Source organism: Triturus cristatus, chromosome 4_2 (assembly GCF_964204655.1).
Source record: "Triturus cristatus chromosome 4_2, aTriCri1.1, whole genome shotgun sequence".
Lineage (NCBI taxonomy): Eukaryota > Metazoa > Chordata > Amphibia > Caudata > Salamandridae > Triturus > Triturus cristatus.
In genome coordinates, this window is record NC_140586.1 from 730,209,746 (window position 1) to 730,237,033 (window position 27,288).

At 44.1% G+C, this 27,288-nt stretch overlaps 1 protein-coding gene across 2 annotated transcripts in view; it reads left to right on the forward strand.

Moving 5' to 3' along the window:
• Positions 1-20,751, forward strand: part of TUT4 (terminal uridylyl transferase 4) — a 1,269,543-nt gene extending 1,248,792 nt beyond the window's left edge. For both annotated transcript variants that reach the window (XM_085602613.1, XM_085602614.1), the window contains exons 30-31: positions 1,220-1,393; positions 20,432-20,751. In XM_085602613.1, coding sequence (XP_085458739.1) covers positions 1,220-1,393; positions 20,432-20,523 — 266 coding nt within the window. In that variant the 3' untranslated portion in view covers positions 20,524-20,751. The remainder of the gene's footprint in view (positions 1-1,219; positions 1,394-20,431) is intronic.
• The last annotated feature ends 6,537 nt before the right edge of the window (positions 20,752-27,288 follow it).

The window sequence follows — 27,288 nt, forward strand, 5'->3', positions numbered from 1 at the left end:
ATTTGTAAGGTTGAGAGTTGGTGATGTTTCTGAGGGCTGGAAGCGAATTGGAAGTCATTGGAGAAACTGTCAGGCTGTGACACCCACAAAAGGACTGATATTAAATTAAAATAAAATATTTCAGTTTTAGAAAGTTATCATAGTGCGAGAGGACACTACCTTTATCGGTCAGGTGGCGTGTGGCTACTCCAGCAGTCAGAATCCAAGCAGAGGCCCACAGTAATAAGCTAAATGTGAATGTTCACAATTTAATTTCAGAATTTAATTTCTATGCACGCGTTCACTAAACCTGACGAGCATAATTGCTGCAGGTTCCAGGTTCTGCTTACCAATAAATAAGAGTTCAAATTGCATTCTTCAGTTTCAACCATCAAGTAAATAAGAGGTAAGCATTGACCCCCAACCTCCATGTTCATAGCCAGAGGAAGACCTCAATCCAGACTGAATTAGGTGCAAAATAAGTGTACCTCATGCTGTTCAGTGGAGGCAGAACTCTGTAGAGTAACAAATGCTCTCTCTAGAGCTCTGCTCAGGCCAGCCCAGTGCCATCTAGCTATTGTTCTAGAAGTTCCCCTTTAATTACATCTTTCACATTGCAGGTTTCTACTGTGGTTCCCTCTGACAAAGGCAAATTAAAATGGTAGCATCCCTCTTGAACATGCTTTTTGCCGATTTTAAATTCAAGTACTTTGTTCTTTTTCGTTCACCTGTTTAAGACAGGCTGCCGATGGTGTCAGATTTTTCCTACTCTTCTTTCTGTACTAGTTAGAAATCACATATAGCTATTACATGCGTTAAAAACCCTAAAGTAATGATTTCATCATAAGTCAGGGGATTCATAAAATTAAAGCCTGGGGGTCCAGCTGTCCCTTTGTAGTTGTTTTATTAGCTTTCTTTGCATCCTGTTTCCTGTAACCATATGCAAGGATAGACTGTAAATACTCCACGATTTGTATGATATGCATAGTACAGACAGGTAAGGGTGCTGCATCAGATGACATCTTGTTATGTTAAAATTAGCACTTCTCTTGAGTCCCGGGAGTATACACTTACCATTACTCACTGTGAAGGAGCTAGCACTCCTCACTCCCAGAACAAAAAAAGCTTAGTTAGTAGAATTTTTGTATTCCTGTGTAATCTCTAAAGTGTAATTTGCCTGTCACCCTTCACTGTCTGAGACCACATTCCAATGTGCTTTTTGTTTTCAATTAAAAAATAGATCCAACTTTCCAGGGACAATTTGGCAAAATGAAACCCCCCTCTGTTCCTTGGGAACATGGACCACATGGACATTATCCTCTTCTCCCAGCATCGTGGCCTTACAACTTGACTCAGAACTACATGCAGCAGGGCAGTGCTGGCTATCGATCCAACAAGCCATTGTATTCTCAAGGTACTGAAAAAATAATTGTAGAAGATAATTCAATACAAATACATGTTGTAGTTGTCATATTTTTTCAGCAGTTCATCTTTACTTATTTAAATCAAGATTTGAGCATGATAGTTCAGCCTGACACAATCAAATAATGTTTGTTTTCAAAAATCACCGTTGTATAGTGTTGCAAATAAAGCATAGTGACATACAATCAATCATTATATTGAGCTATATATAACTATTTATTTTTGTGGCATGTGAAGCTGTAGATACACATGCTGGGCATTCTTCTGCCATCTAGTGTTGGGCTCAGATATGTACAACTTGTATTTCTTTGAATGGAGTATTTTCGAGTCACAGACCTAGTGACTCCGCCTATTAGTAGTATTGTGCATGGGCATCGGCTTCATTGTTACATTGTTTTTTCTCCGCAGTTTGCTTCAGACGTGTTGTTGTGAGCTCCAGTTCGACGCCATGCGGTGTTCTCGCCGAGCCCTCTGATCCTTCCCCTCATCGGTTCTACAAAACAATACTGCTTCCGCTGGTTTTCAACCATCTTGTTTTGTTTTACTCTGTGTTGGCTACATACCTCTAGAGCCCCACCGCCCAAGTCAGGAATGTCTTTGTTATGGAAAGAACTCCATTTTGAATCTTTCATACTTGCCAAGCCAAGTACCTGAGATTCGACCTTCATGTAGTTTGCAATCTCGGTTTGTCTTCCAACCACCAAGAAGACTCCTTTTCAGCATGTCTTGTGTTCCATAACACACAGACTCTATGGAAACGACGTGCTCACCGCCTCGGCCTCCATGGCACACAGACGAGAAGCGAAAGATACTCCAGACATCTTCTGAGAGCGTGAGGAGTCCGATATAGAAAAATTAGGTGCTTTGGGCATCAAAATAGAACCAGCCTTCTCACCGGAAGGTGCTGACTCCAAGGCGGGTATTAAGGCAGAACAACCTCCACCTAGTCAGCAGCACCAGAAGATTGCAGTGAGTACTGATGCCCCCCCTAATCACCACCAAGAGGCGTCAGCCTCGAGCTCGCATGCCTGAGGTATCTTCTGGTCATGGCCAACGCCAGCATTCTGAGACAGACCCAACACCTGTTCCTCATTCGGGACTAAAGTCCACCTTGGCGCCAGATCTGAAGGCGCATCATCAACCACCCTCCGAGCCGAAAGGGGTGTAGCCAAAGATTTTGGTGCTGAGACATCTTGCACCGAAACATTGGGTGCGGACGTGGGGGTCGGAGCTGAAGTAGAGTTTGGCGCCGAAGCCTGCTGACCCGTAGCATTCGGCACCGAGATTGGCACACACCGGTGGGTGACCATCGATCCCATCGAGGCCCTCTTCCACTGCTTCCTCTTCTGCAGCTTCCGAGGACTTTGGGCAGTCGATCCTTCAACGGCTTCAAGAACATCTGGATGCTCGACAACAGACGAAACATATTCAACTGGGCACTGGAGGATTTTGTCAAAGCCTCCACAGGTGCCGAAGATCCCTATTCCTCATAAGGGAAAGTTGGCTTTTGAACAGGCCATCAACCCACTGACGCCTATCCCTCCCAAGAGGCATAAAAAGTATGACAGGGCTACTTCTCCTCTGCTTCCTGCAAATCCTTCATCTTCCCTTCCACCTCCTCCTTTTCCTGTACCTCCTGTGTTGCCTGTGGAGTTACCTACTCACAATACTCACCTAGGGGTTTTTCACACTCTGGGCCAGGGACAGTCCAAAACTCCATTATGATTCATATGACCCAATTCATGACCCACAGCGCTCAGACCCTTGGGATGATAACGATATTGAACCCCCGGCAGACACAGATTTGTATCCTGCTAAGCCTTCCCCACTGCATATCATGACGTATTAAACAGGCTGCCATGTTTCACAATGTTGTGCTTCACATGCAGCAAGAAAAGGATGATTTCCTTGTGGAAGCCCTCTCCAGATCTTCCAATATCTCCTGATGCTAACAGAAGTCCTTAAACCAGCCACCAAGATTTTTAAGGAGCGAGTCACGGCAAGAATTATCATGCCTAGGGTAGATAGGAAATATAAAGCCTTCAGTAGTGATCCACCATATAGATTTGTGGCCATTTACCTTCTGACTCCCTGGTACATACTGCCAGAGAGCGCGCTAACACCCAGAGCCCTGGTGATGCATCCCCTATCCCCTCCCGATCAGGTGAGCTAGAAAATAGATGGTGGCGGCGCAGTCCGCTACTCATTGTCATATAGCTAACTCCATCGGATTGCTCTTCCGATATGACCACGCCCAGTAGGACCAAATGGTAGATTTGGTAGAACATCTCCCAGACCAGTACCCCAGAAAGTTCAGCAATTAGTGGCAGAGCGAAACGTTATCTCGAATGCTAATATTCGATGTGCTTTAGACACAGCATAGACATCCGCATGCAGCACTGGACCTCTTTAAACAACAACACCCCCGGTCCCTATTTTTGAATAATAGATTTTGCGCGGGTACTCCCGTGGGACATTATCGAGGCTACCAGCGGACTAGCAATTTCTAGCCAGTCTGGACCACAACCTTGTCAACTTTTGACTCTTCTCTCCCTTCCCTTCCCTCTCTATGGATAACCAAGGCCTCAGCTTCGGGGACGAAGCAGTTTCTGACATACTTGATAGAACACCATCACTTCTGGGACATGATGGCAACTCTGCATCAGGTTCTCAGTCAGATGATTGGAACTCACTGACATTGTTGAAAAGGGAGTGGTTAAAAATCACATTACACGGCGCCCTTATGACAGAATATTTACGTGCTAATATCGCACCGACAGGATTGATTGTCAACAACTTTCCTAGACTATTCCTAGACGATGCTACCTTTAACAAGGAATGGTCCCTTATTGCATGGAAGTGCACCAGGGACCTTCTGGTACTCATCATTAATACAGCGAAACGCCTAGCAGATGCTCTCCTTGTTAGGATACAAATCGCGGAAGGAGCACTAAAAACCACCATTCAAATTACAGCATATAAGAACAAACTCGCTGAGATTAATGCGGAGATTTCTGAGAATAAGGAATACCTAATGAAACAAAAAATAGCCAAATTACAGAAAGATATCCAAAAATTTGACAAAGAAAAGGTATATCCTTACTTGAAGGCAGACTATACATCGGTCAAGAATAGTTATTCCTCCGATGATAACTCCGACAGAAGAAGCTGTGCCGACAGCAACTCTAGCACGGGGAGCTGGGGCAGCAACAATGGTCGCCGTAATCAACGCACTAACTATCATTATAATGTCCCTACCTTTCAGGGACCCCCTCTGTTTCCAGGACCCCCTCTGTTTCCAGGACCCCCACCACCACCCCCTTATTTGCAATACCAGCCATTTCAACAAGGACCTCCTCAGTTCTTTAACAACGGCCCCCCTTTTTTAGACAGAGGCTGGGGCAGAGGAAGAGGTCGCAACAGAAGAGGCGCACAGAAACAGGTTCATTGGCAGGACCTCCCCACTGGAGGGATGGACACAAGGAGCAAAACACTGAACAAGAGAAACTAGTAGTCAATTTATCACAACGCGACCTCACTGACTCTGAGATATCAATATTACAGAAGGGGTTAGGTTTCGTACCTACACCTAAAGTTGACAAGTTTAGGGATGTCTGTGACGTCCAAAAACTTTTCCGTAAGATAAGACTACGATCATACTTCATGGATAAACCATGCATTCAAGAGGATGACTCAGGACTTAGCAATCCATCCACTTTTACTCCTCATAATGGGATGATCCCGGTCGAGATTCTTACCTTTGAGAAGGCGGTTCTGAAAGATCTAGCCTTGTTACCTTCTCCTACTCCTTTCCACAATTTGTCCAAGTCTGAGACAGAAACAGCGAATGCACTCGCAAGAGATGAATCCATAATCATCAAACAAGCCGATAAGGGTGGGGCGACTGTGATTCAGTCCATAGATGATTATGATGAAGAATGCAAACGACAACTTAACAATGATGAATACTACTCTCCAATCACTATTGACCCTACTCCTCGCCTCTCCAACACTATCTCTATACTAGTAAATGAGGCACTAACCAATGGGTGGATAAACAAGAAAGAAGCAGCCTTTCTAATCGCTACAGAGCCTAGGACCCCCTACTTTTATACCTTACCCAAGATACACAAAGGTATAACCCCGGTCCCTGGACGTCCAATAGTTTCAGGCATTGGCTCAGTACTAGAGCCGCTATCCAAATTTGTGGATCACTTCCTGCAACCTTTGGTGAGGGATATACTATCTTTCATTAGAGATACGACTGACGTCCTCAGAATAATTGATTCAACAGAGGACCCTTCCCTCATTGATCTTCTCATCACCCTTGACGTAGAGGCCTTATACACTAATATTCCCCAAGGAGACACCCTGACAGTAGTAGAAGCGGCCCTGAAGTCGTTGGAGTGGATTTCACCTACTCCAGTTACATTCATAATGGATTGTGCGTCCATAGCACTAACTGAAAACTTCTTCGAATACAAAGGGCAGCTATACCATCAGTGCCAGGGTACATCGATGGGGAGTACCTTTGCCCCTAGCCTGGCCTGTTTATATATGGCGACCTTTGAAAAAGAAATCATCAACACTGGACATAACCCGTTTCAACAACATCTAATCCTCTGGAAACGGTTTATTGATGATATTTTGATTTTTTGGCATGGCCCTGTTGACACCTGTAACACCTTTGTTCAATGGATCAATCAGCAGAACCCATTTTTGAAATTTTCTCATACAATTTCAGACACGACAATTGCATTCCTTGATTTGAACATCAAGTTATCGGGGGGACAGCTCTCGACATGCTTGTATAAAAAACACACAGATCGCAATAGCCTTCTTCTATACCAGAGCCATCACCCTAAAGCTCTTAAAGATAACCTTCCTGTGGGACAATTCCTACGTATCAGACGCAACTGTACATCTACCAACGACTACAAATCAGAAGCCTCTGCTCTAGCCAAAAACCTCAAGACTAGGGGCTACCCATCCAAGGTGATTAAGGACTCCATGAAGAGAGCCTTAAACAATCCTAGAGAGTCCCTATTAGAAGTACATCATAAACAACCCGAGGACGTTATCACATGTGTTACCTCATTTACACCCAACTCTGCCCCTACCAAGAAGATCATCCTAAAACACTGGGGTATTCTCAACACAGGCGATCTACGGATACCTATACCTAGGTTTGCCTATACAAGAACCTGTAGCCTGAGAGATATTCTGATCCACACAAGACCTAAAAAACATATCAACCCATCACAAACCACTCTTTGGGGTTTACCACCCGTCAGAGGACACTTCCCCTGTGGCATGTGTACTGTTTGTAAATTCACCACAGCCACTAAAGAAGTCAGGTTACGATCCAATTTCAGGTGGAATATTCAAAAACACACCAACTGTAACACCAAACAGTGCATCTACCTGATCACTTGCCTTTGTGATTTACAGTACATAGGTATGACCATGCGTTCAGTCAAAATCCGCATAACTGAACACAGGAGCAACATACGCTGCCAACGCACGACAACGAGACTACAGACATTTCATGGAGGCTCAACATTCCCCTGATTCACTACACTGGGTCATACTAGAATCCCATGTTCAGATCTCCAAATCTTCTCTATTCAGGCTTGAACAGAGATGGGTACATAGATTGTCGTGTCATACCGAGGGTCTCAATGACGACATCCCCTGGAGTACTCTGTCCTAAACTGGGAATTCGAGTCTAACCCTCTGGTCTATGTCAATTTGACTCCTATACCTATTCTGATCATTGTTATATACATTGGCCTTGGTAGGGCACGATTTTCATTTCATTCTCCTTTTTATCAGATCCTCTTTGTGCTAAGCCCAGAACAGCAGTACATTCATTAGGATCCTTTCCTTCACACTGTACTCAGATATCGATGTGCTAGCTAACACACTACATGACTAGTGATACAACACATCCTTATACATCTCAGCGCAGAGGAACTAAGAGGGTACAACCACTATACATATGGCTTATTGACCTTAGAGAGACAGGTTTTGAAAGGACCAATACCCCTCTTCTCTACCCAGACGGCTTTGTGATAAACACAACGCGACATCTGCAGCTCTATCGTATAACCCTTTATTACCATTCCCCATTATTTGAGATAGCTAATACACTCAATAGGGACACACGAATGATATGGGCTTCACATATGTTATAAACAGTGTTATAAACAGCATTAGGTCATTACACGCCATTCGGGAGTGGTTTCATTATACTCTATACGTTAAACCATGCGGCTTGGTATTGTGAGTATCATCGCTATTTACCATTGACTGCCGTCCTGTTGGGATAATTATTCCTCCTGATGTAACACCTATTTACATTCCTTTGTTCAGTAATTACACATGTCGCTACCTAACGACGCATCACGGTGCTTTGCCCCACAGTTTACATTTCGTTGCCTAGTAATGAGACACGTCATTTCTCTACGACTTATCACGTGACTTTACCTAGCAACGAGAGACGTCATGACGTTTCATGACACACTCCGTGATTTACCCGGAAACAGAGTATATCTTCCCGTATCTCCCTCTACTTCTCACCACCCCGGTTCCTGGCGGTCTGGGTAGGTCGTCTGACTTAGCGTGAATCCACGTTGGTGAGTACTTAAGCTAGTTGCTTGTTCCCCGTCCGTTGAGCTGCATGTGCCTGCTGGCTATCGGAGCCCCCCTGATTGATCATGTCGGATACCACGCACCGAGGCCAAGACACTCTTGCCCGGGCTCTAGATCCGTTATGTTTTAATCTGCCTGGGCTGTGGTTTGCTATGGCTGTTTCCGGCTTCCCAATATTCTTTTTGCCACGGTTATCACCACCTTCAAGTATGGCAACTTTTCTTTCGTTTTTAACATAACTGTAGGTCCAATTAATGATTGTATTTCTGGTACCTTTTCATGTTTCTACAGGACCCAATCGGTGTCCCTTTTAGCCGCCAGTACCGTTGCTAACAATAGTAGCAACCTTATTAGGTGAGTGTCCTTGTGTTCCTCCATAGAACCATTGCCAACCTATTAGTGGTTTTTATCTCTCCCCACCCTCCACTCCCAAATGGCTTGTTAAGGTACTGCACTATAATTAGATTGTTTTTTGCACGCCTCCAGCACGGTGAATCTTCCGACACAACTGTTCAAAAATTATGTATAGTATGAAGAGATTGTTTTTAGAATCGTTATAACTTTTCTCATCTTCAACAGGTAACAGACCTTAGGACGTGGTATGTAGATGTCACCTTACCACTTAATGTAGACAGCCTTTCTTGATCCTGATGAATTGCCTAGATCCTCCTGACACAAACGGCAAGAAACATGTTGATCCAATAGAGTAGAGCTACATGTCTAGATACCTGACTCCTAGCACCTAGCCACTCTACACCATTTTTAATAGGGCAGTTTACCTTTGGAATAAAATGTTAATTAGGACTAACTGACCCCTTTTTACTTCACCTTCTGCTACATCTCCTTACACTAGGCCCCTCACCCCCAAGCACCCATCGGCAGGAACAAAAGATCCCTGATAAAGAGCCCCGATTTCGGGAGCCCGTCAAGGATTGCAGCGCCGACTTGACCAGGGGCAGTGCTCATATGATGAAGCATGACACCTAGCTTGCTGGGTGTGTGAGAGCTCTAGTTCCACCAAGGGAATTCCCCTGTGTCTTCCCTTGATTACTTTCTTATCACCATTGGTTGGTTGAGACACCTTCCTCACCACCTTCAGTTGCCTTCCTCTTCGCTACTGTACACGAGGAACTTTGTACCCTTTTTGGTGCTAGCCCATTTCTAATCTTGCCCTATGTACAGGGAAATAACTGACTGACAATGGAGCCGATGCCCATGCACAATACCACTTATAGGTGGAGTCACTAGATCCCATGACTCGAAAATACTTTATTAGAAGAAAAGCTAGTTTTGTACACGTCCGATCCCAACACGAGATAGTGGAAGAATGCACAGCATGTGAATCTACAGCAGTACATGCCTCTCGGACGGATGCTTACATGGTAAGTAATGTTTTCTATATATATAAATATATTGCTGCAGTATTGGATCTTTCATAGATTCACATGCTTGAATCATTCCCCATTGTTGTAGTCCCAAGGTACTATGATGAAGCAATGTGTATTACTATCATAGACAAAATGGCAATGAGCCCTATGTTTTATAGCCTATCTATGTCCTTTAAAAAAAAGGATCAAACTATAAAATGTTGCCAATCGGGTGATAGCACCCTCTAGAACACTTCCAGGAGAGGCTGAATCCCTCAGATTTTCGATCACATGTCGTGCGATGGGAGTTTTGAGCTTTGCTCAAATACTTTTTCTCTCAGTTTTTTCAAAGGAATTTACTTACAAAAAGCATCACTTCTTCGACTGCCTGCATATCCTGAGTGGACACCATGTCCCAACTCTCTAAAAAAAAAAAAAAAAAAAAAAGGTTATTTCAGATCCTGTAACTCTTCTGGAAAGGAGAGGCTCCGTTCAGATGACCCACATAAAGAATAAAGAATCAATCAATCAATCAAGGCATTTGTAGAGCGCACTACTCACCCGTGAGGGTGTCAAGGCACTAAAGGGCGGGAGCAGCTATTGGTCGAACAGCCAGGTGTTGAGACATCTCCTGAAGGTCAGCAGGTCGTGGGTCTGCCGCAGATGGGCGGGGAGGGTGTTCCATGTCTTTGCAGCGAGGTGGGAGAAGGATCTGCCGCGGTGGTCATTCGGCGAATGCATGGGACGGTGGCGAGGTCGAGGTCGGCGGAGCAGAGCTCGCGGTTCGGGATGTAGAAGGACAGTCGTTCGTTGAGGTATGCTGGTCCGGCGTTGTGGAGTGGTTTGTGAGCGTGGGTAAGGAGTTTGAAGGTGATCCTCTTGTCGATCGGGAGCCAATGCAGATCTCTTAGGTGGGTGGTGATGTGGCTGTGGCGGGGGAGTCAGAGGATGAGGCATGCAGAGGCTTTCTGTATGCGTTGGAGTCTTTTCTGGAGTGTGGTCGTGGTTCCTGCGTAGAGGGCGTTGCCGTAATCCAGCCTGCTGCTGACGAGTGCTGGGGTGACTGTTCTCCTGGTTTCGGTGGGGATCCATCTGCAGACTTTGCGGAGCATTTGGAGGGTGTTGAAGCAGGAGGAGGAGACAGCGTTGACTTGCTAGTTCATAGAGAGCGTTGAGTCCAGAATGAACCCTAGATTGCGTGTGTGGTTCGTGGGTGTCGTGGCAGCTCCCAGCGAGGTAGGCCACCAGGAGTCGTCCCATGCGGAGGGGGTGGCGCCGAGGATGAGGACCTCCGTCTTGTCTGAGTTCAGTTTTAGTCGACTGGTCTTCATCCAGTCTGTGACGGCCTTCATTCCCTCGTGGATGTTGGATTTGATGACGGCCGGGTCTTTGGTGAGGGAGAGGATCAGCTGTGTGTCGTCGGCGTTTGAGATGATGTTGAGGTGGTGCGGTCTGACGTTGTTGGCGAACGGTGCCATGTAGATATTGAAAAGGGTCGGGCTGAGGAATGAACCTTGGGGTATGCCGCAGGTGATCGTGGTTGCTTCGGATCGGAACAGGGGGAGGTGGACTCTCTGGGTTCTGCCAGTGAGGAAGGAGGTGATCCAGTCCAGGGTTTTTCTACGAATCCCTGCGTCGTGGAGGCGTGTGCGCACGTTGCGGTGGCAAACGTATCGAAGGCGGCCGAGAGGGCCAGCAGGATGAGTGCCACGGTTTTGCCCTTGTCCAGTATGGTCCTGATGTCGTCAATGGCGGCTATGAGGGCAGTCTCGGTGCTGTGGTTGCTGCAGAAGCCGGATTGGGAGGAGTCCAGGACGTTGTTCTCCTCCAGAAAGAGGGTCAGTTGTCTGTTGGCGGTCTTCTCGATGACTTTGGCCGGGAACGGGAGCAGGGAGATGGATCGGAAGTTCTTGAGGTCCTTTGGGTCCGCCTTGGGTTTCTTGAGGAGGGCGTTGATATGGGCGTGTTTCCAGTTCTCTGGGAAGGTGGTGGTCTGGAAGGAGCTGTTGATGATTTTTTGGAGTTGGGGTGCGATGATGGAGTTTGCCTTGTTTAAGATGTGGTGGGGGCAGGGGTCGGAAGGTGAGCCGAAGTGGATGGTGTTCATGATTTTGATGGTGTCTCCGTTGTTGACGTTGTTCCAGGAGAGCAGAAGGTTGGGGAGTTTCGTGGGAGTATAGTCGGGGGTGTCGTCGTTGTCTGTCTTCGCCTCCTGAGTGTCGAAGCTGTTGTGGATGTCTGTGACCTTGCAGTGGAAGAAGGTAGCCAGGAAGTCGCAGAGTTCTTGTGACGATGGGACGTCATTGGAGCTGGGGGTGGCAAGTTCTTTCACGATGTTGAAGAGCTCTTTGCTGTTGTGGGCGTTGTTGTTGATGCGTTCCTTGGAGGAGTTTTTTTTGGCAGATCGGATGAGTTGTTGGTGTTTGCGTCTGGCGTTCGTGAGGGCTGCGTGGTTGTCCGGTGTCTGGTCCTTGTGCCATTGCTTCTCGAGTGTTCTGCAGGTGTGCTTGGAGTTCTGGAGGTCGGCGTTGAACCAGGTGGCTCTCGAGTCGGTGCGCCTGTTGGAGGGTTTCTTGATCGGGGCGAGGGTGTTGGCGCAGTCGTTGATCCATTGTCTGAAGTTGTGGGCTGCTGCGTCCGTCTCGGAGGGTTCGGGAGGAGGGGCTCGGGCGAGAGTGGCGATGAGCTAATCTTCAGTGACTTTCTTCCAGTTGCGGTGTGGGATGCATTGCGGTTGGTTGTGTGCGGTGGGTTTTTCGAAGGAGAAGTGGATGCAGTGGTGGTCGGTCCAGTGGAGTTCGGTGGTGTGGCTGGAGGTGACGTGGACGCTGACGGAGAAGATGGGGTCGAGCATGTGTCCAGCGGAGTGGGTGGGTGTCGAGACGAGTTGTTTGAGTCCGAGTTTGAGTCCGAGGTTGGCGAGGTCGTCAATCAGTGGTGTGGAGTTGTTGTCGTTCTCGAGGTGGAAATTCAGGTCTCCGAGGGGGATGTTGTCTGTGGAGGCGATGGCGTGCGTGCTGATGTGGTCGGCGATGAATTCCCTGTGGATGATGACGATTCCTCCTCCTGGCTTGTTGTTCCGGTCTCTGCGTGTGATCTTGTAGCCGTCCGGGATGGCTATGGCTATGTCCGGTGCCGAGGAGGTGTTCATCCAGGTCTCCGTCAGGAAGGCGACCTTTCGGAGTGTAGGAGTCTAGCAGGTCCCAGAGTTGCTTGTGGACTGAGCGGGTGTTGAGCAGCATGCAGCTGAGATGGGTGTGGCCTGCAGTGTTGGGGTGTTCAGGACATGGTGTGCGCTGGACGAGCTGGTGTGCGCTGGCTGGTGTAGCTGCAGTTTCGGCAGGTGAAGGGTCCGTGGGTGAGCTTCGGGGTGGCCTGGAAGCAGGTGGAGTGTCGGCCGGCATTGAGTTGCGTGGAGGGCGTTGGCGTCGTAGCGGCGTCTGGTCCTGTGGAGGTTGCGGGGGTCTGGCGCTGGGCGCGGTCCAGGCACGGACGGGTGCAGACAGGCTTGCCTTAGATGCGCCTGCTGCGCGTGTCCGCTGTGTGACCGTGCAGCGGTCGGCATTTGAAGGGGAGGGGGAGGTGGGAGCAGCTGGGAGGCGGGGCGGGAGGGGAGGGGTCCGAGGATAGTGGCGGGAAACAGCGGGAAAAGAATACGAGGGGGAGCAGAAGCAAAACAAAAGTACAGTGGCAGTTAAGGAATTAAATAACAGAAGGCAGTACCAGGCAAGAAAACAGCAAAATAACGAGGGCAGCACCAGGCAAAAAGCAGTTATCAACACTCAGGGAGAGGAGACCAGGGCAGGCTCGAACCCTGCACAGGAGGGCTGGCGAGAGACTGCAAAATCTGTTGCACCTTTTCTCAGAAGACTATTAAATACCGGGAAGGTAGACTTACCGGGAAGGTAGACTTTTGCTGTAGCTACAAGGGCTAAAAAAGGCCCAATATTCGAGGAGGATAGTGATTAGTCTTCACAGACTTCACCTTCCCTGAAAAAGATTTATATCTAAGGAAAAAATCGCCTCCGAACCACCTTCAAAGGCCATCAAAAATCCAAACATACTACTTCTGGGCACGAAAAGAGGCATCAGGCTATTCCTTCCTCCTCCAAGAAGGGAAAAATTGCCTCAGAAAAGGTTTGCTCTCGGTCTACCACTCTATCCCTGAAAGAAGCACTTCTTAAATATGCTTCATAGTCTGTGCCGCTGACAAAACAATCCTTGAAAAAATCTTTGAACTCTGCAGCAACATTCTCGTCGACGACGGCTACCTCGTCAAAGACCTCATCTACAGTGATGACAGCGACATAAATGTCGACCTTTACCACATCATCATGCCCTATTATCATGACCTCATCAGTGCTGCCATTGATGCGATTATAGCAACGAGAATACTAAAACTTCAGTCCATGAAGGTTCCTTCAACTGCGTTCCTCCTCAACTTTTTTTTTCTATTTATTTTATTGGCATTTATGGGTAACCAGATTACATTTGCATACATAAGCATCATTTGTTTCATTTACCATTTACAGACCACGTAGTTCCCCACATAATCTTTTGCCAATTTAACTTGTAGAACAAAATCCAACAGAAACTTCCCTAGCCCCCCACCCTTCCTCCCTTCCCGGTCAGTTCTAATCTAATCATATGATCACCTGCGCTTTTCTTTCATATCTGTTATTGGAATGCTAAACCTTCCGGGACCATGTCTTATTATGTCTTGTTCTTTGAGGGGATTCCCCTTCCTGGGGGCGCTTGGGATACCGAATCCTGTCTCCTCTGTAGGTCTGTCAACATCGAGGTCCATGCCAGCATGTCCTCCTCAACCTTTTCATCTCTGCTCACAAATCTCATTTGTACCGCTAGTTACCAACATGTTTCTATCCTCAATAATTAGCCTATCTGGTCTTGGGCATTCGTCAGGGCTCAAGGATCCTTACAAAAATCGTCACTAGGCTCAGTTTATCCTTCCTGGTAATACAGGTGCATCACCAAACAACATGATCACCCAAGTGAGTCCTACCTGGGTTTTTTCAAATGATTCTCGTGGAAAACCTATTGGGAGAAGACATTTAGAGAGAAAAATAAAGAAATATGTGTAAGAGGGACGCAGCATAATTTCTCTTACACACTAGCTATATAGCAAGAATAGATATCTTAAATGGCTTCCCAAAACTCACCTATGGTGAGCAACACCCACCACACACGTGCAAAAACAGCACAAACGTGCCATTACACATTGCTTCATGTCACTAGATGTGCAAGGTGATAGGAGACTCTATCTCCACATACGAAATATGAGTGTCGTAATTATTGACCCCTCTGTTACTTAAACCCACTAGGTCAGTTTGTGACTATTTTCCTTTAATCATTTAACAATATTATGTGTAACAAATTCAAAATACTTTAAAAAAAAAAAAAGAAACTACATCTTACCCTAGGAGACCGGTAGGCTGGTCACACTCTGACTGTGAAATTAAAAATGAGGGAGGAACGCAGTTTTTAAAGGAGAACATTTTTGTAAGGGCTTACACAGGCTAGTTGTAGTCAATAAATACTTCTGCAAAGGTGGGTACAGCCCTTTCGGCTTGTACACTCAATCTTACTTCTGTGTCTCTAAGCACGTTCAAGCGTTTGTTAAAAGGGTGTCTCATTTGTAACATATGTTGTGTTCATACCAAAGTAAGGGGCCGTCCCCCACATGAGTGGCAGTTCTCAGCATATTGCATCTATTGAGTCAGACAGGTCATTCCCGCCAAGGGAACTTCAAAGGAGTGTAAAGAAAAGCTATATGTTCTACTGGTACGAAGAGCTATACTGTTAATATAGTATCCCAAACCTGCACAATGTTTTTGAAAACAGTCAGGTATTCTTTTGTTTTCGTGAAGGACTGAAGTTATTAGCGTTTTCTGTGGAGTCATGTGTCCTCATTATTTAACAAAAGCCTTGATTTTTCCAAATGTTCCCATACATACAAAGTATTCGGAAAAAGAACAACCTCAGAAGGGCTGCGATTAACATGCCGACATACATCCGAGCACTATCACTGGTGCTCCACACTCATGCAAACATACATTGCTCACAGGCAAAATGGGAAGTGATTCCCCCTCCAGGCCTCAACCACTCCTCCTTACTGCTTCAAAAGGTTCACCACTCCAATTAAACATAAACGTTTCTGCTCCGTGCTGCTGGTATGCTGAGCTGGGAACACGAGCTCGTTTTCAACTTTTCCAAGGTGACCGGACATTTCTGCAGATGTGCGTGATGTTAGTCGCAGTCCGGACGTAAGCGATCACCAGATGTGTGACTTCAGCATGCGCATGTGTGGTGATGAGAAATGTAGTCCCCTCCTGCATGTCTATGTATTAGAAGGGAAGTCCCTGATTATTTCGTGATTTTTAAGGGAAATCCCTAGTTATTCTGTGACATGCTCCTCTCTCCCCGTGGTGAGCCCTGTATTACGGTCATTTAACTCATTTAGGGGACACATGAGGAGAGAATGAATATGACAATAGCAGAGCCCACGTGTCCTTTGTTCTAAACATTTTTAGGTCTTGCCTAGCATCACAGCGCATGCGCTGCTCGCTCTGTCGTCGGGGTGCTTTTGGAAGTGGGGTTGGTGACCGCCCTGTCTCCCTTATGCCCCGCCCACCCGGACTGGACTCGTCATCTGTTGCTCGTCATGCGCGCTGCGTCTCTTCACTTCTCCCTTCTCACGAGGCGGTGGGCATGTTGGCACTTGAGGTTGGCACGTTGTGTCCTTGCCTCACACTCGAGCCCCCCTTCTCTGAGAGGCTTCCGTCGTGTCCAACCACCGCTAACACTAGGGGTCAGTTTGGCACAGACCAGTCCTTGTTTCTATCCCCGCGGGATTCAAGCAGTACCAGTCCTTATTAGATCTGGAGTGAGTCAGTGGCTGAGAACACGACCGGAAGTAGACATGGCAAATGCCGCACTGGTTTATGGCAGAGGTTCAAGTGCACTTCTGGGCTGTCTGCGCACGCTGAAACCGACGCTCCCGTGATTCCACAATCATTTCACCCTCTCTCACGCGTGCACACTCATACACATGCATTCCTCCCTTCTTTCGCTTCCTCTATCCTCCTTTCTCATCTCTTGTTGTTATTTCTACTTCCTTTTCTCTCCCATTTCATCATTCTCTTTCATCTCCTCTCTCCCTCTCCTTTCTCGTAGATCTTTCCTTCCTTCTCTACCTCACTCGCTGATAGACGCGTACGTTTCTTTCTTTCTCCTCCCTTTTTCATTGCCTTATTTCTCGTACTTCTTTATTTAGCGCTCCCTCTTCCTATCGTTTCGTCTACTTTGTTTCGCTTTCACTTGATTTCTCTCTCTGTCTCCCTCTCTCTCTCTCTCTCTCCCCCCTCTCTCCCCCCCCTCTCCCCCCCTCTCTCCCTCTCTCTCCCCCTCTCTCTCCCCTCTCTCTCTCTCTCTCTCTCTCTCTCTCTCTCTCTCTCTCTCCCCCCCTCCCTCCAATTTTTCTCTTTGTTTTCACTTTTGGTCTTTCTTCTCTTCCAGGCTGTCTCACACAACACCCATGTGAACACAGGTCAAGCAGAGAAACGCTTTCACGTGGTTTCACACGCACTTCGCAGAGTAACGAGACCCAATGCTTTCTCGTATGTTGTGCAGACTCACAAACATACCTACATACAAACAAACACACACACACAACAAAAACTTTGGTAAAAAAAAAAGTATGCAATCTGGATAAAACGTGTTTTTTTTTAATCAACGTTTTTATTCAATTATTTTATCCAACTACCAGACATGAATGAATACATACATTTATGGTATAAAACATACGAAAATCTTGAGCACAATAATAAATACCATGCTTTAATATTTTTTAAATTTTTATTTTATTCATTTAAAATATTTTAATACAATAAAGGCATTTATTCAACTACCCGGCATGCTTTTGTTCATTTGACTCTGTTGCCAACCAAGCACTATATATATATGTAAATAAACAACCATAAGGTTCTATATAAACATATATTAATTTTGTAATATTACATGTTCACATAAACTCACAAAACACGGGAGTCGGAGCTCTCTGCCACCCCAGTTTCCGCGTAGAAAGCACACTAGTGCCTAGACTTGAACTGTGCGCGCCTCTCAACTGCTGCTTGTAGAGTAGACATGAATTTAAGAATCCTCTCCGCCACATGCCGGTGTAAGTTGGTGAAGAGATGGGCGGGGCCATGTGCTGCGAGCCCTGCCCTACTCTCATGCACTGAAGTTTTCCCCATTAATGGTATCAATTCACCCAAGTGCCAGGGGTAGTGTGGGAATAAAGCACGTGCAGGGGGTAGCTAAAGGCATGTCTCGGGTAGCAGTGGCTACCCCCCAATTCCCGACCAAACCTTGCACTCAGGCGCTAGCACCAGAGAAGACGCCAGTGCGAGGGTTACTTTCCACACTGTGAGCAGCTCCTCCTTCCATCCTTTGAAAATTACCAATGGAGCCCTGGAAACATTTGTTGTAACCGACGTGCAATGTACACAAACTGCGCTATCTGTCACTAGACCATAACGCGCACCTCCAGTCACGACCTCATAAGCAGTGAATGGTGAAATCCCACCAGATACGCAGGGTATTAGCAGCTCTCTATCATTTCATGGGTGGAAAGAATCTGAAAACCAAGCCCTCAGGTGGGAGGGGACTTCCGGTTGGGCATGGACAAGGAAACGTGTCATTATTGTGACACTGTCAGTCCTGCCTCAGGCTGTAACAAGCATTTGCAATGCAATAGGTCTCGCAATTGTGAGAGTTTGAGCTATTGGCATTGTAAATGACAATGCCTTTTATTTATGCGTTTGAAAACCTGCAAGCTGTTCGTAAACATGCACTTTGTACTTATAGTCCTTGCTTATGAGAAGCAAGGCTGCCAGTCTCTTTTACTGCAAGCCTTGCTTCTCGTAAGCAAGGACTATACGTACAAAGTGAGTGTTTATGCACCGCATGAAGGTTTTCAAAACAAATGAATAAAAGGCATTGTCATTTACAATGTCAATAGCTCCAACTCTCACAAATGCTAAACCTATTGCAAATGCTTGTTTATTTTGTTTACACATGTGAAAACAGGGACCTTATAAGGACATCTCCTATTACGTCCTTGTACAGCTTTCTTACTATAGTGCCGTATTTATGAGGGTGGACTGGATGTGGAGTCCAAGATTAATCATGAGCATCTTTTCATTATAGTTGCCTATTCAAGTAGACCGACTCTTCCACGGTATATTGTTGTTCAACCCCAAGCGGTCTGTATGCAATCTATGTACCCATCTTTGTTAAAAAATGAATAAGGCTTTTGTCATATCTTGATGGCGTTGTTTAAGTTTTCCAAAACTAACCTCTTTGTTTCGTCTGCACTGTGGCCTTTCTCAACATAATGGGCAGTGAGTTTGGTGGCATCTCTTTTGCATCTAATGGTGCTGCGGTGCTCAGAAATCGGAACACGCGCTTTTCTATTCATGCCAATCTAAAGCCATCCACACTGGCACTTTATTAGGTACATAATGTTTGCAGTATTACATTTAGTATATTCTTGTAATTTCCATGCAACTCCAGATCAGGTTCCTTTACTCTCCTGGTGTAGGGGCACATGCTGCAACTGCTGCAAGGAGCATGTCCCACTGAGGGTGGCAGATTCCACAATGTAGGTTGATCGTTTACGGCTCCCCTCTGTATAGGTCTGGTGTGAACTAACAAGTCTTTTATGTTCCTTGACCTCCTAAATGAGTGCATGGGCTTGGCCAAATCTAGACCCCCAGACAGGAGAATCCCCTAGTTCTTATTGATCATTTTTAGGAACTTGTTATACAAAGTACCGTAAGTAGAAACGCAAATCAGTGTATCGCAAGTCTTTTTTTCTTTGGGCAGCTCTTCTACTTGAATTGTTTCTTGAGACCGTGTGACCTGTTCCCACCAGCAGAAAAACAGCAGTGATATTTGTTAGTGTAGCAGGACCAACTGGTATACAGATCCTAAGTGATCCCTTGAAGCCTGACACATTCATGAGCTGACTTTTACAAATGTCTTGTATTTCAAACTCCCTTAGTGTTCTATTAGGGAGTCAAAATTAATGTAAAGAATTTCTTTTTCATGCGCTAAAATTGTTCTATCTCTTCGAACACATAACTTTAACCTGTCCGATCTGTGCAAACTCAAGTTGACTATGATGACTATCATGACTTCCAGGGTGTGGGTTCTGTGTGTTTGCATTCTTTTTTGCTACTCCAGTATCGACAGCCTTTAGATGTTTATAGATAGTGTGTTGGACACATTTTTACGCTCACACTCGTCTGAGCGTCGATGCATCTAGAATCCTCCTCTTTTGTGACCTATTTACAAGCCATAAATTGAACATGCGTCTTGTCCTCTTTTTTTATTGTAAAGTATCTTGAATGCCCCTCCTCCCCCTTTAGAAGGGACATACAGCGCGTACTGTTTTCCTGATAGTGCTGCACTGTGAATAACAATAAATCAGTTGTTGAAAATGTGGAATGTGTAGGAACAGTTGTTTTTCCAATGGATGCACCACTTGCACTTCAACAGGAGGACCGGTCAGAGAGCTCCATGTCCAAGGGATAACAGCTGTGTTTATTTCATGACATTGCAGAGCACTATACAACCCTTGTATCAAAGTACTAGCTTGCAAAAGGAGTAAACTAAAAGTACACTAAACAAGAGGACAATGCAAAGTCATTGCTTCTTTCAAAGTATTACATTCAGATGGAGCCTACGTCATATCACTTCTATTTGTAAATAGGGCCATACTCTCAGTACATTACAGTACCGGTCCATCGAAAGCACTTGATGGTAAATATATCTGTTTTTTCTACTTAAAACCATGTATATTGTAGTAAGAATTTCATGTTGTATTTCTATTTGAATATTGACCATGAGGTGATTAAACAGTTTCGCAAAACTATCATATTGCAGTCTAGTTTAATTCATTTAAGTGTCAATTGTTTTTGTTTCAGCTGGTCAACTGATGCAAAATAATCAGAGATTCACGCTATTGTCTCCAGGACCGCCTCACTTGAACATGAACTTTGTTCAACATAAGAAGTAATACTTGAAGGAAAAAATCATGTTCAGGTCTTTCTTTCACGCTGATGAGCTACATGTTTAGATACTAGATTATTTAAGACTGTTTTTAATCTGTACCATTTGTACATAGGTGATCGCTGGTTTTTACTAGTATCACAGGTCTAAGTGATACCTATTTCATCTATTTTATTATCCCACTTTTAATGGGACCTTGTGTTTTTCTTGATAAACTGTAAAGAGAGAAAATGGTAAAATATAAGTTCTTTATTTTATATTTGCTGTGTTCATGCTTTTGTTGCTTACAACTTTTTATATATAAATATATATATATATATTGTTCTAAACAAAATCTAATTGAAAAGGGACTTCATTTTAGACATAATTTTTATTATTTTACATCTATACAGTGCCAAAAATTGTAAACTAAAAATCTGAATGCATGTACAAATCTAAATTTGTTTATTTTTTTAATTGCATTTAATGACAATATTTAAATTTTAGGAGAAATAGTTGCTCCAATTTTAAGTACACAAATGATTATTTAAGAAAATGCATTAAATACAAATAGTGATTGCTTTGTCCTGTAATTTGTAAAAACTAATTCAACGTGTGTAGTTCTCAACAATTGTATTGAGGAGTTTCCCAACACCACAGCAAATTTGTAATTGCTGGCCTTCCTTTTTTAAGATTTATGTTACATGTCTGGTCATTTTGTATCTTATCAATTTGTAAACTGGCACTGTGTACCACTGTTAATACTTCCAATTGAATATAATCTGTAAATTAACTCCTACAGTCCCCTTTTGTGTATGCTCTATCAAAGTTTACAGTTTAATGTATTACCAAGAAAATACTTGTGTTTTGAATGAAGGAGCATTATAAAATTTGTGAGATGTCTGGAGAGAAAATAATCATTATGTGCATAAAATGTGATAATGACACAAATATATAAATTGATTTATGGCCTTGCAAAGGCATACAAGTAGAAACCCTGGTATTCTGGAGATTGGACATATCTTGAGTTTTGCAGTAAACATAAAATAGATTTAAATCCTGTTTATAAGAGATACTTATCCTGTTCTACTAAATAAGGCAAGTTATGACTTTGTACAAGAAATTACTATAAAGCTAAACGTGCCCAGAGAAGAGGCCTCGCTGGAAAGTGTGAGAGTATGGGATACAGTCAACATACAAGGATGGTAACCCTGCTCAAGAGAAAGGCAAAGGAATGGACTGACTACCCTCCGCGGCTTGAGTGTAGAGGTCACTACAGCTTTAAAGTATTCAAGTAGAAGAAGGTAATTATTGCCCTGTTCCATGCTCCTCTACCTGATGCAGAGCATCTCATTCTGCAGCATACTCCTAAAATAGTGCTCCTGAACTGAGTCATACTTGGCGGTTGTTTATGTTGTTCACTTGTGACTGCTGGAAAAAAACCTCTGCAAAACTGTAATCCACTCAAATTCCTTTGTTTGACCAAATGCGTTTATACTCGCTGTGTTTTTAAAACGACATGGTGCAGTAAGTCAGCAATAACGTTAAACATGGTGCATTTTACGATACAGTGTACTGCAAGGCATCATCCAAGTGATTGAACGAAGACTCCAATTCAGTTAAAATCTTACTACTTTTGCGATAATAAACGGCTGCCCTGTCGCAATCATTTGCAGGTCAACCGAGCCACTCAACCCAAAATAATATAAACTGCACATTTGTTCAACTCTTTTCTGGTCTAGTGCTTTGAGAGGCTTAAACCCTACAAAGCTGTAATGTTTCTTTAAATATTTTAAAATATCCCTTTTATTTATTCAGTCAGTTTGTTCAGCATCCACCTGGTGAAGCCATTGTGCTCCTAATGTCCAAAGAAAAGAACTCCATTTTTTTTTAACTTTGATTAGTTTGGTTCTGGTCCTTCCTGTTTCAAGTTGAAATTCTGCCATGCAACTTTGTAGAATAATTAGCAAGTTTGACCTTTCTTTCTTTATTCATTTGAGTGCAAAGTGTCTGCGATGTTGAAGAACATTTCATAAGATAGAGACGTAGCAGTCTGGTCAGTCAACATGATTCGTTTTTTTGTTGAAACATCTTTTTTTTTTTTAACATTTCAACCATGCTAATGTTGCGGAGAGCACTTGCACTTTTCCAAAAAATGATTGTTTCGCTTTTTAATTGCCCTTCCGTTTAGCTTCTCAGTCAGTTGCATGCAACTTATTTTCCTAAACAGATCTTTCCTCCGTTTTCCCTTTCTTCCTGATAACTCAGTGCTGATGTGCCTTTAAACTATTATCATTAACAATACTTCTGGAATTAAAAAAGGCTGTTGTTGCCACTGCTCCCCTGGCGCTTCTCCACCTACCTTAATTTAAAAAAAAATCCCCTGTCTACGCTTTCTCTGTGGGAGAACTTTGCAGGACAGACTAGCACAGCATTTTGCAAACTTGGGGCCCGATTTAAGTTTTGGCAGTTGGGTTGTAGTGCTAGACCTGACCGCCAGATATATAAATGTCCACCAAGCCAAGTTACCGCAGGTCCTATCAAAACATGTTTCTTGCAGGGCTCTGTCAACATGACTAAGCCTCGCACCAATAGGAATAAGAAAATAAAGATAATGCCCACCTACCCCATGGGAGTCATCTCTAATGGCATGGTTAAGGGGGCATTATTTCTTTTTTTTACTGTCCCTCATCACCAAGATTTGCTTGGTGGTGAAGGACAAAAAAACAATGGCTATATGACCGCCCATCCTAATTGGGCGGATGGACATATAGCAAAATCTCCTACAGCCCTTACTCTGTCAGGCCATAGGCGAAATTTGACTACATCAGTGGAGGAGTAGTCACCGCCGTAGCCAAACGCAAGGCCCACCCGCATTTTAATCGAGCGGGCTGGCCACTATGTTGGTGGGCAGGGAACAACGTTGTTGTTGCTACATAGTTCTCTCCGCCAACATAGAAAATCAGGCCCTTAAAAAGGAACAGAGCTACAAAGTCAAGGGGTCACCCAAATTGTTTTTAAAACACATGCTGCCTACTATGTCCTATGTACAATCTCTAGGCTTTCTTAGAGGGCGTTTTTTTCAATCTATTTATTTTATTTATGTTTTGTGTACATTTTTATCGTATTACACTGTACTCAACTATGTGAACTGCCTTCATTTCTTGGAGCAGGAAGTGACATCTGAGAGCAGTAAATGCAATGGTGATCTTTTAGAGCAACAAATGTGTCAAGCTAAATATTGCATTTTTTTAATTGGTGGAAAATATCTTTGTTGCTATACTAGATATGCGCATTGCACTTTCTTTCCTATGACTTAAACTACTTTTTTTAGAATTTGAAACTAATTTGTGAACAGATTGAGGATATCATAAGAAAACTTTTAATGAGTCATGTCTGATAAATATCAATTGACTTTTCAATGAGTAATGCTTACTAGGCAATATTTGCTAAAAATAAAATGAGTATTCCATTCAAATGAAATGTATGTGAGCTTAACAGTCCCTCTTCTGTCTAAAAATGATGCTCATTTGTAAATGATGTATGAGAAATCTGGCTACATCGTCAGTAAGATGAAAACATGGGTGCGTTTTATTTGTTTTCATAGCGTAATGCCACTAGCTTTTGGAAATGGTGTGCTTTTTAGAACAAGAAAAAAATTAAAACCAACTCTGAGAAAAAATCTAGCATTACTCTGATAAATGTCATTGTGCAGTCAAGGTGATCACTAAATACTGTATAGCAAGTTGATTTTATTCATCCTTCCAATGTAACGTCTGTTTCTTCATACCTTGTAAAGCTTGAGTAAACTATTGGACAAAGTGTACAAATGTAACATTTTATTTAAAAAAATAACCTTGAGTGATGGTGTCACTTATTTCCTCCTCGTTATTGATACGTTGTGTTTATAGGCATTGGGGTGGAGGTTGGTAAAGATCTTCAAACTTGAACAGTATAAAAGCTTACGACCAAAACCACTGTCTTTTTATACTTTACTTTTATTATCATTCTCACATAAAGCACATACACAAAAGTTTTTGTTCTTCCAAATTAAACTGATGTGGTCAAGGCAATAACTCAAACTGAATAACAGCATATGAATTGCTTAATTCCATCGTTTTTATTTTGAGGTGCCCTCAGTGTGCTGCGTTTTGGTTATTGTGTTTGCATTTGTATCAAGAAAATGAATTATTAAAGAAAACGTTTCTAGTCCCTGCACTGAGCTAGCAGGAAGTGGGACAAACTTTTTTCCCAAAGACCTGGAGATCCATCTGATTGCTCAGATGTTAATTGGAGTGAGTTTTAATGTAAAGTTGGGGGATGAATGTTGTACGCCCCTCCCCCCTCATATCTCAGTGTAGGGCCCGTGGTGTACCCTCCTATATTGATAGGACTAAGGAGTAACATGTTGATTATCAGCTTGTTATTGTGTTCACCAATGCGGAAAAAAAACAAAGGCGGTCTAGAAACTGACCTTGTCATGATGAAGTGTCAAACTTTATAAAGCCTTGGTCAGAAGGATTCTCCTGAGACCCCTTAGGACGTACTGCATCAGGGCCAAACATGCACCTGCAGCCTTATTTATTTATTTTAGAGGTTTTATATAGTGCTGGCTAGACACAGGGGTATCAGAGCGCTTTACATGAGTAAGAAGATGGTAATGGTATAAAACCATAATTCAACAGCATGGAACACCAACAAGTTAACAAAATAGAAACAGCTTGAATTTACACATATCATATAAACAGATAGCGCAAGGTCTATATACATGTATAACATGGAAATGGGAGATCAGATTTTGTTTAATGGTAAGGGATGGAGGAAGGCATGAAGGGCAGCAGGTAGTAGGAAGTTAGACGTGAAAAAGTGGGTGGGAAGCAGAGGGGGAAATTTGGTAGGAGAGGGGGGAGTGGGAGGGGATGGGAAGGAATATAAGAAGGAGTGGATGAGAGCAGTGGGGAAGGGAGAAAGGTGAGCCAGTAGGATGTAGAGGGAAGGGAGAGGGGAGGAGGGAGGTAGTAGGAAAGTAAGGGGGACCAGAAAAGTGGAAGGGGTGAGGGCGAATTCAGGGCGCTGGTTAAGACCCCCAATATTTATTGAGGAGGTGCATTTTGAGGTCTTTTTTCAAGCTGATGTAGGAAGGGTTGCATCGCAGGTCTTTGGGGAGGGCATTCCAGATGTTTGGGACATTACTGGAGAAGGAGCGGGATTGTGAGGAATTCTTTTTTAGCGGGTGGGACTAGGAGGAAAGCGTTGGTGCTTCTCATAAGTCGTGTGCTGCCTGCTTTGCAGAGTTTATGGCGAGGTATGGCGGTGTATTTTGATGGAGAACTTTGTGTGTAATGCAAGCAGTTTTGTAGGCGGATCTACCTTCGATGGAGAGCCATTTAAGGGTTTTGAGGGCTGGGGGGATGTGGTCGAAGCATTTGCAGTCGGTGATGAGCCTGACTGCAAGGTTGAGCACAGATTTGAGTGGAGCAAGGTGGACCTTGGGGATTCCGGTGAGGATGGCGTTGCCATAATCGATACGCTAAAGGACCAGAGATTGGACTACTAATTTAAAGTCATCAGTAAGAATAAAGGGCTTAATTTTCTTGAGATGACGGAGAGTGAAGAGGGCTCCTTTAGCCGAGTTTTTGATGTGCACATTGAGAGTTAGGCTATTATCGATGGAGATACCAAGAGATTTTACTGAGTTGAATAAGGAGAGTGAGTAGTTGAGGGCATTAAGGTCGGAGATCCATTTTTGAATGGGGAGAGGGTTTTTTTTAGGGTTGAAGAGAATGATTTCAGTTTTTTTAGCATTGAGTTTGAGATGATTTAATTGGAACCAGGATTGAATCTTAGTGAGGGTGTTGTTATGGTGTAGGATATCCGCGTGGGTTTTGATCTTATAGTAGAGTTGGATATCATCGGCATAGAGGTGGTAGTTGATTCCAGCTTGTTTAAGAATGAGGGAGAGGGGCTCCATAAAGAGGTTAAAGAGAGAGGTAGAGAGAATAGATCCTTGGGAGACTCCCAGGGAGACCGGAGTGGGGTTTGATAAGCAGTCTTGAATTTTGATTTGCTGTGTTCGTTGTTGGAGATAGGAGACAAACCATTTATGGGCAGTACCATTGAGGCCGAAGCGATCTCTGAGAACATTAAGTAGGGCTGAGTGGTTAACTGTATCGAACGCTGCGGAGAGATCAAAGAGGATAAGTAGGCAGGTCTCACCATTGTCGAGGGAGTGGTGGATGTCATCCACAATGTTAAGCATGGAAGTTTCAGTGCTGCTACCTTTCCTGAAGCCTGACTGTAGGGGGTCCAGTAAGTTGAAATTTTCAATGTATTTATCTAATTGGAGCAGGACACATTTTTGGAGGGATTTGGAAAGAAGGCGGAGATTGTTTAGGTCATTGGAGTTGTCCATAGGGTTTTTAAGAATGGGAGGGATTTGTTCAAGTTGAAGGGAAATAGGGACACAACCCGTGGCAAGGGAGGTGTTGATGATAGAGGTCCAAGATCGGGCAATGATGTGCTTTAGGTCTTGGACAAGGTTAGAAGGGAAGGGGGTCTTTAGTATGGGAGGACGGTTTTAGTTTAGCAATGATGTTAAAAACTTCGCGCTCAGTTACAGGATGGAAATTATGCCAGAGGCATTGTTTTTTTACTTGTGAGTTAGGGAGATTGGTTTCAAGAGGTGTGGTTGTGGGTAAGTGTAGGGAGTGGTTTAGGGGAGGTATCGAAGTGGGTGTGTGTGAGGAGTAGTTAAGTTGAGGTGAAGTAGTAGGCAAGTTTGAGGTGGGGTCAA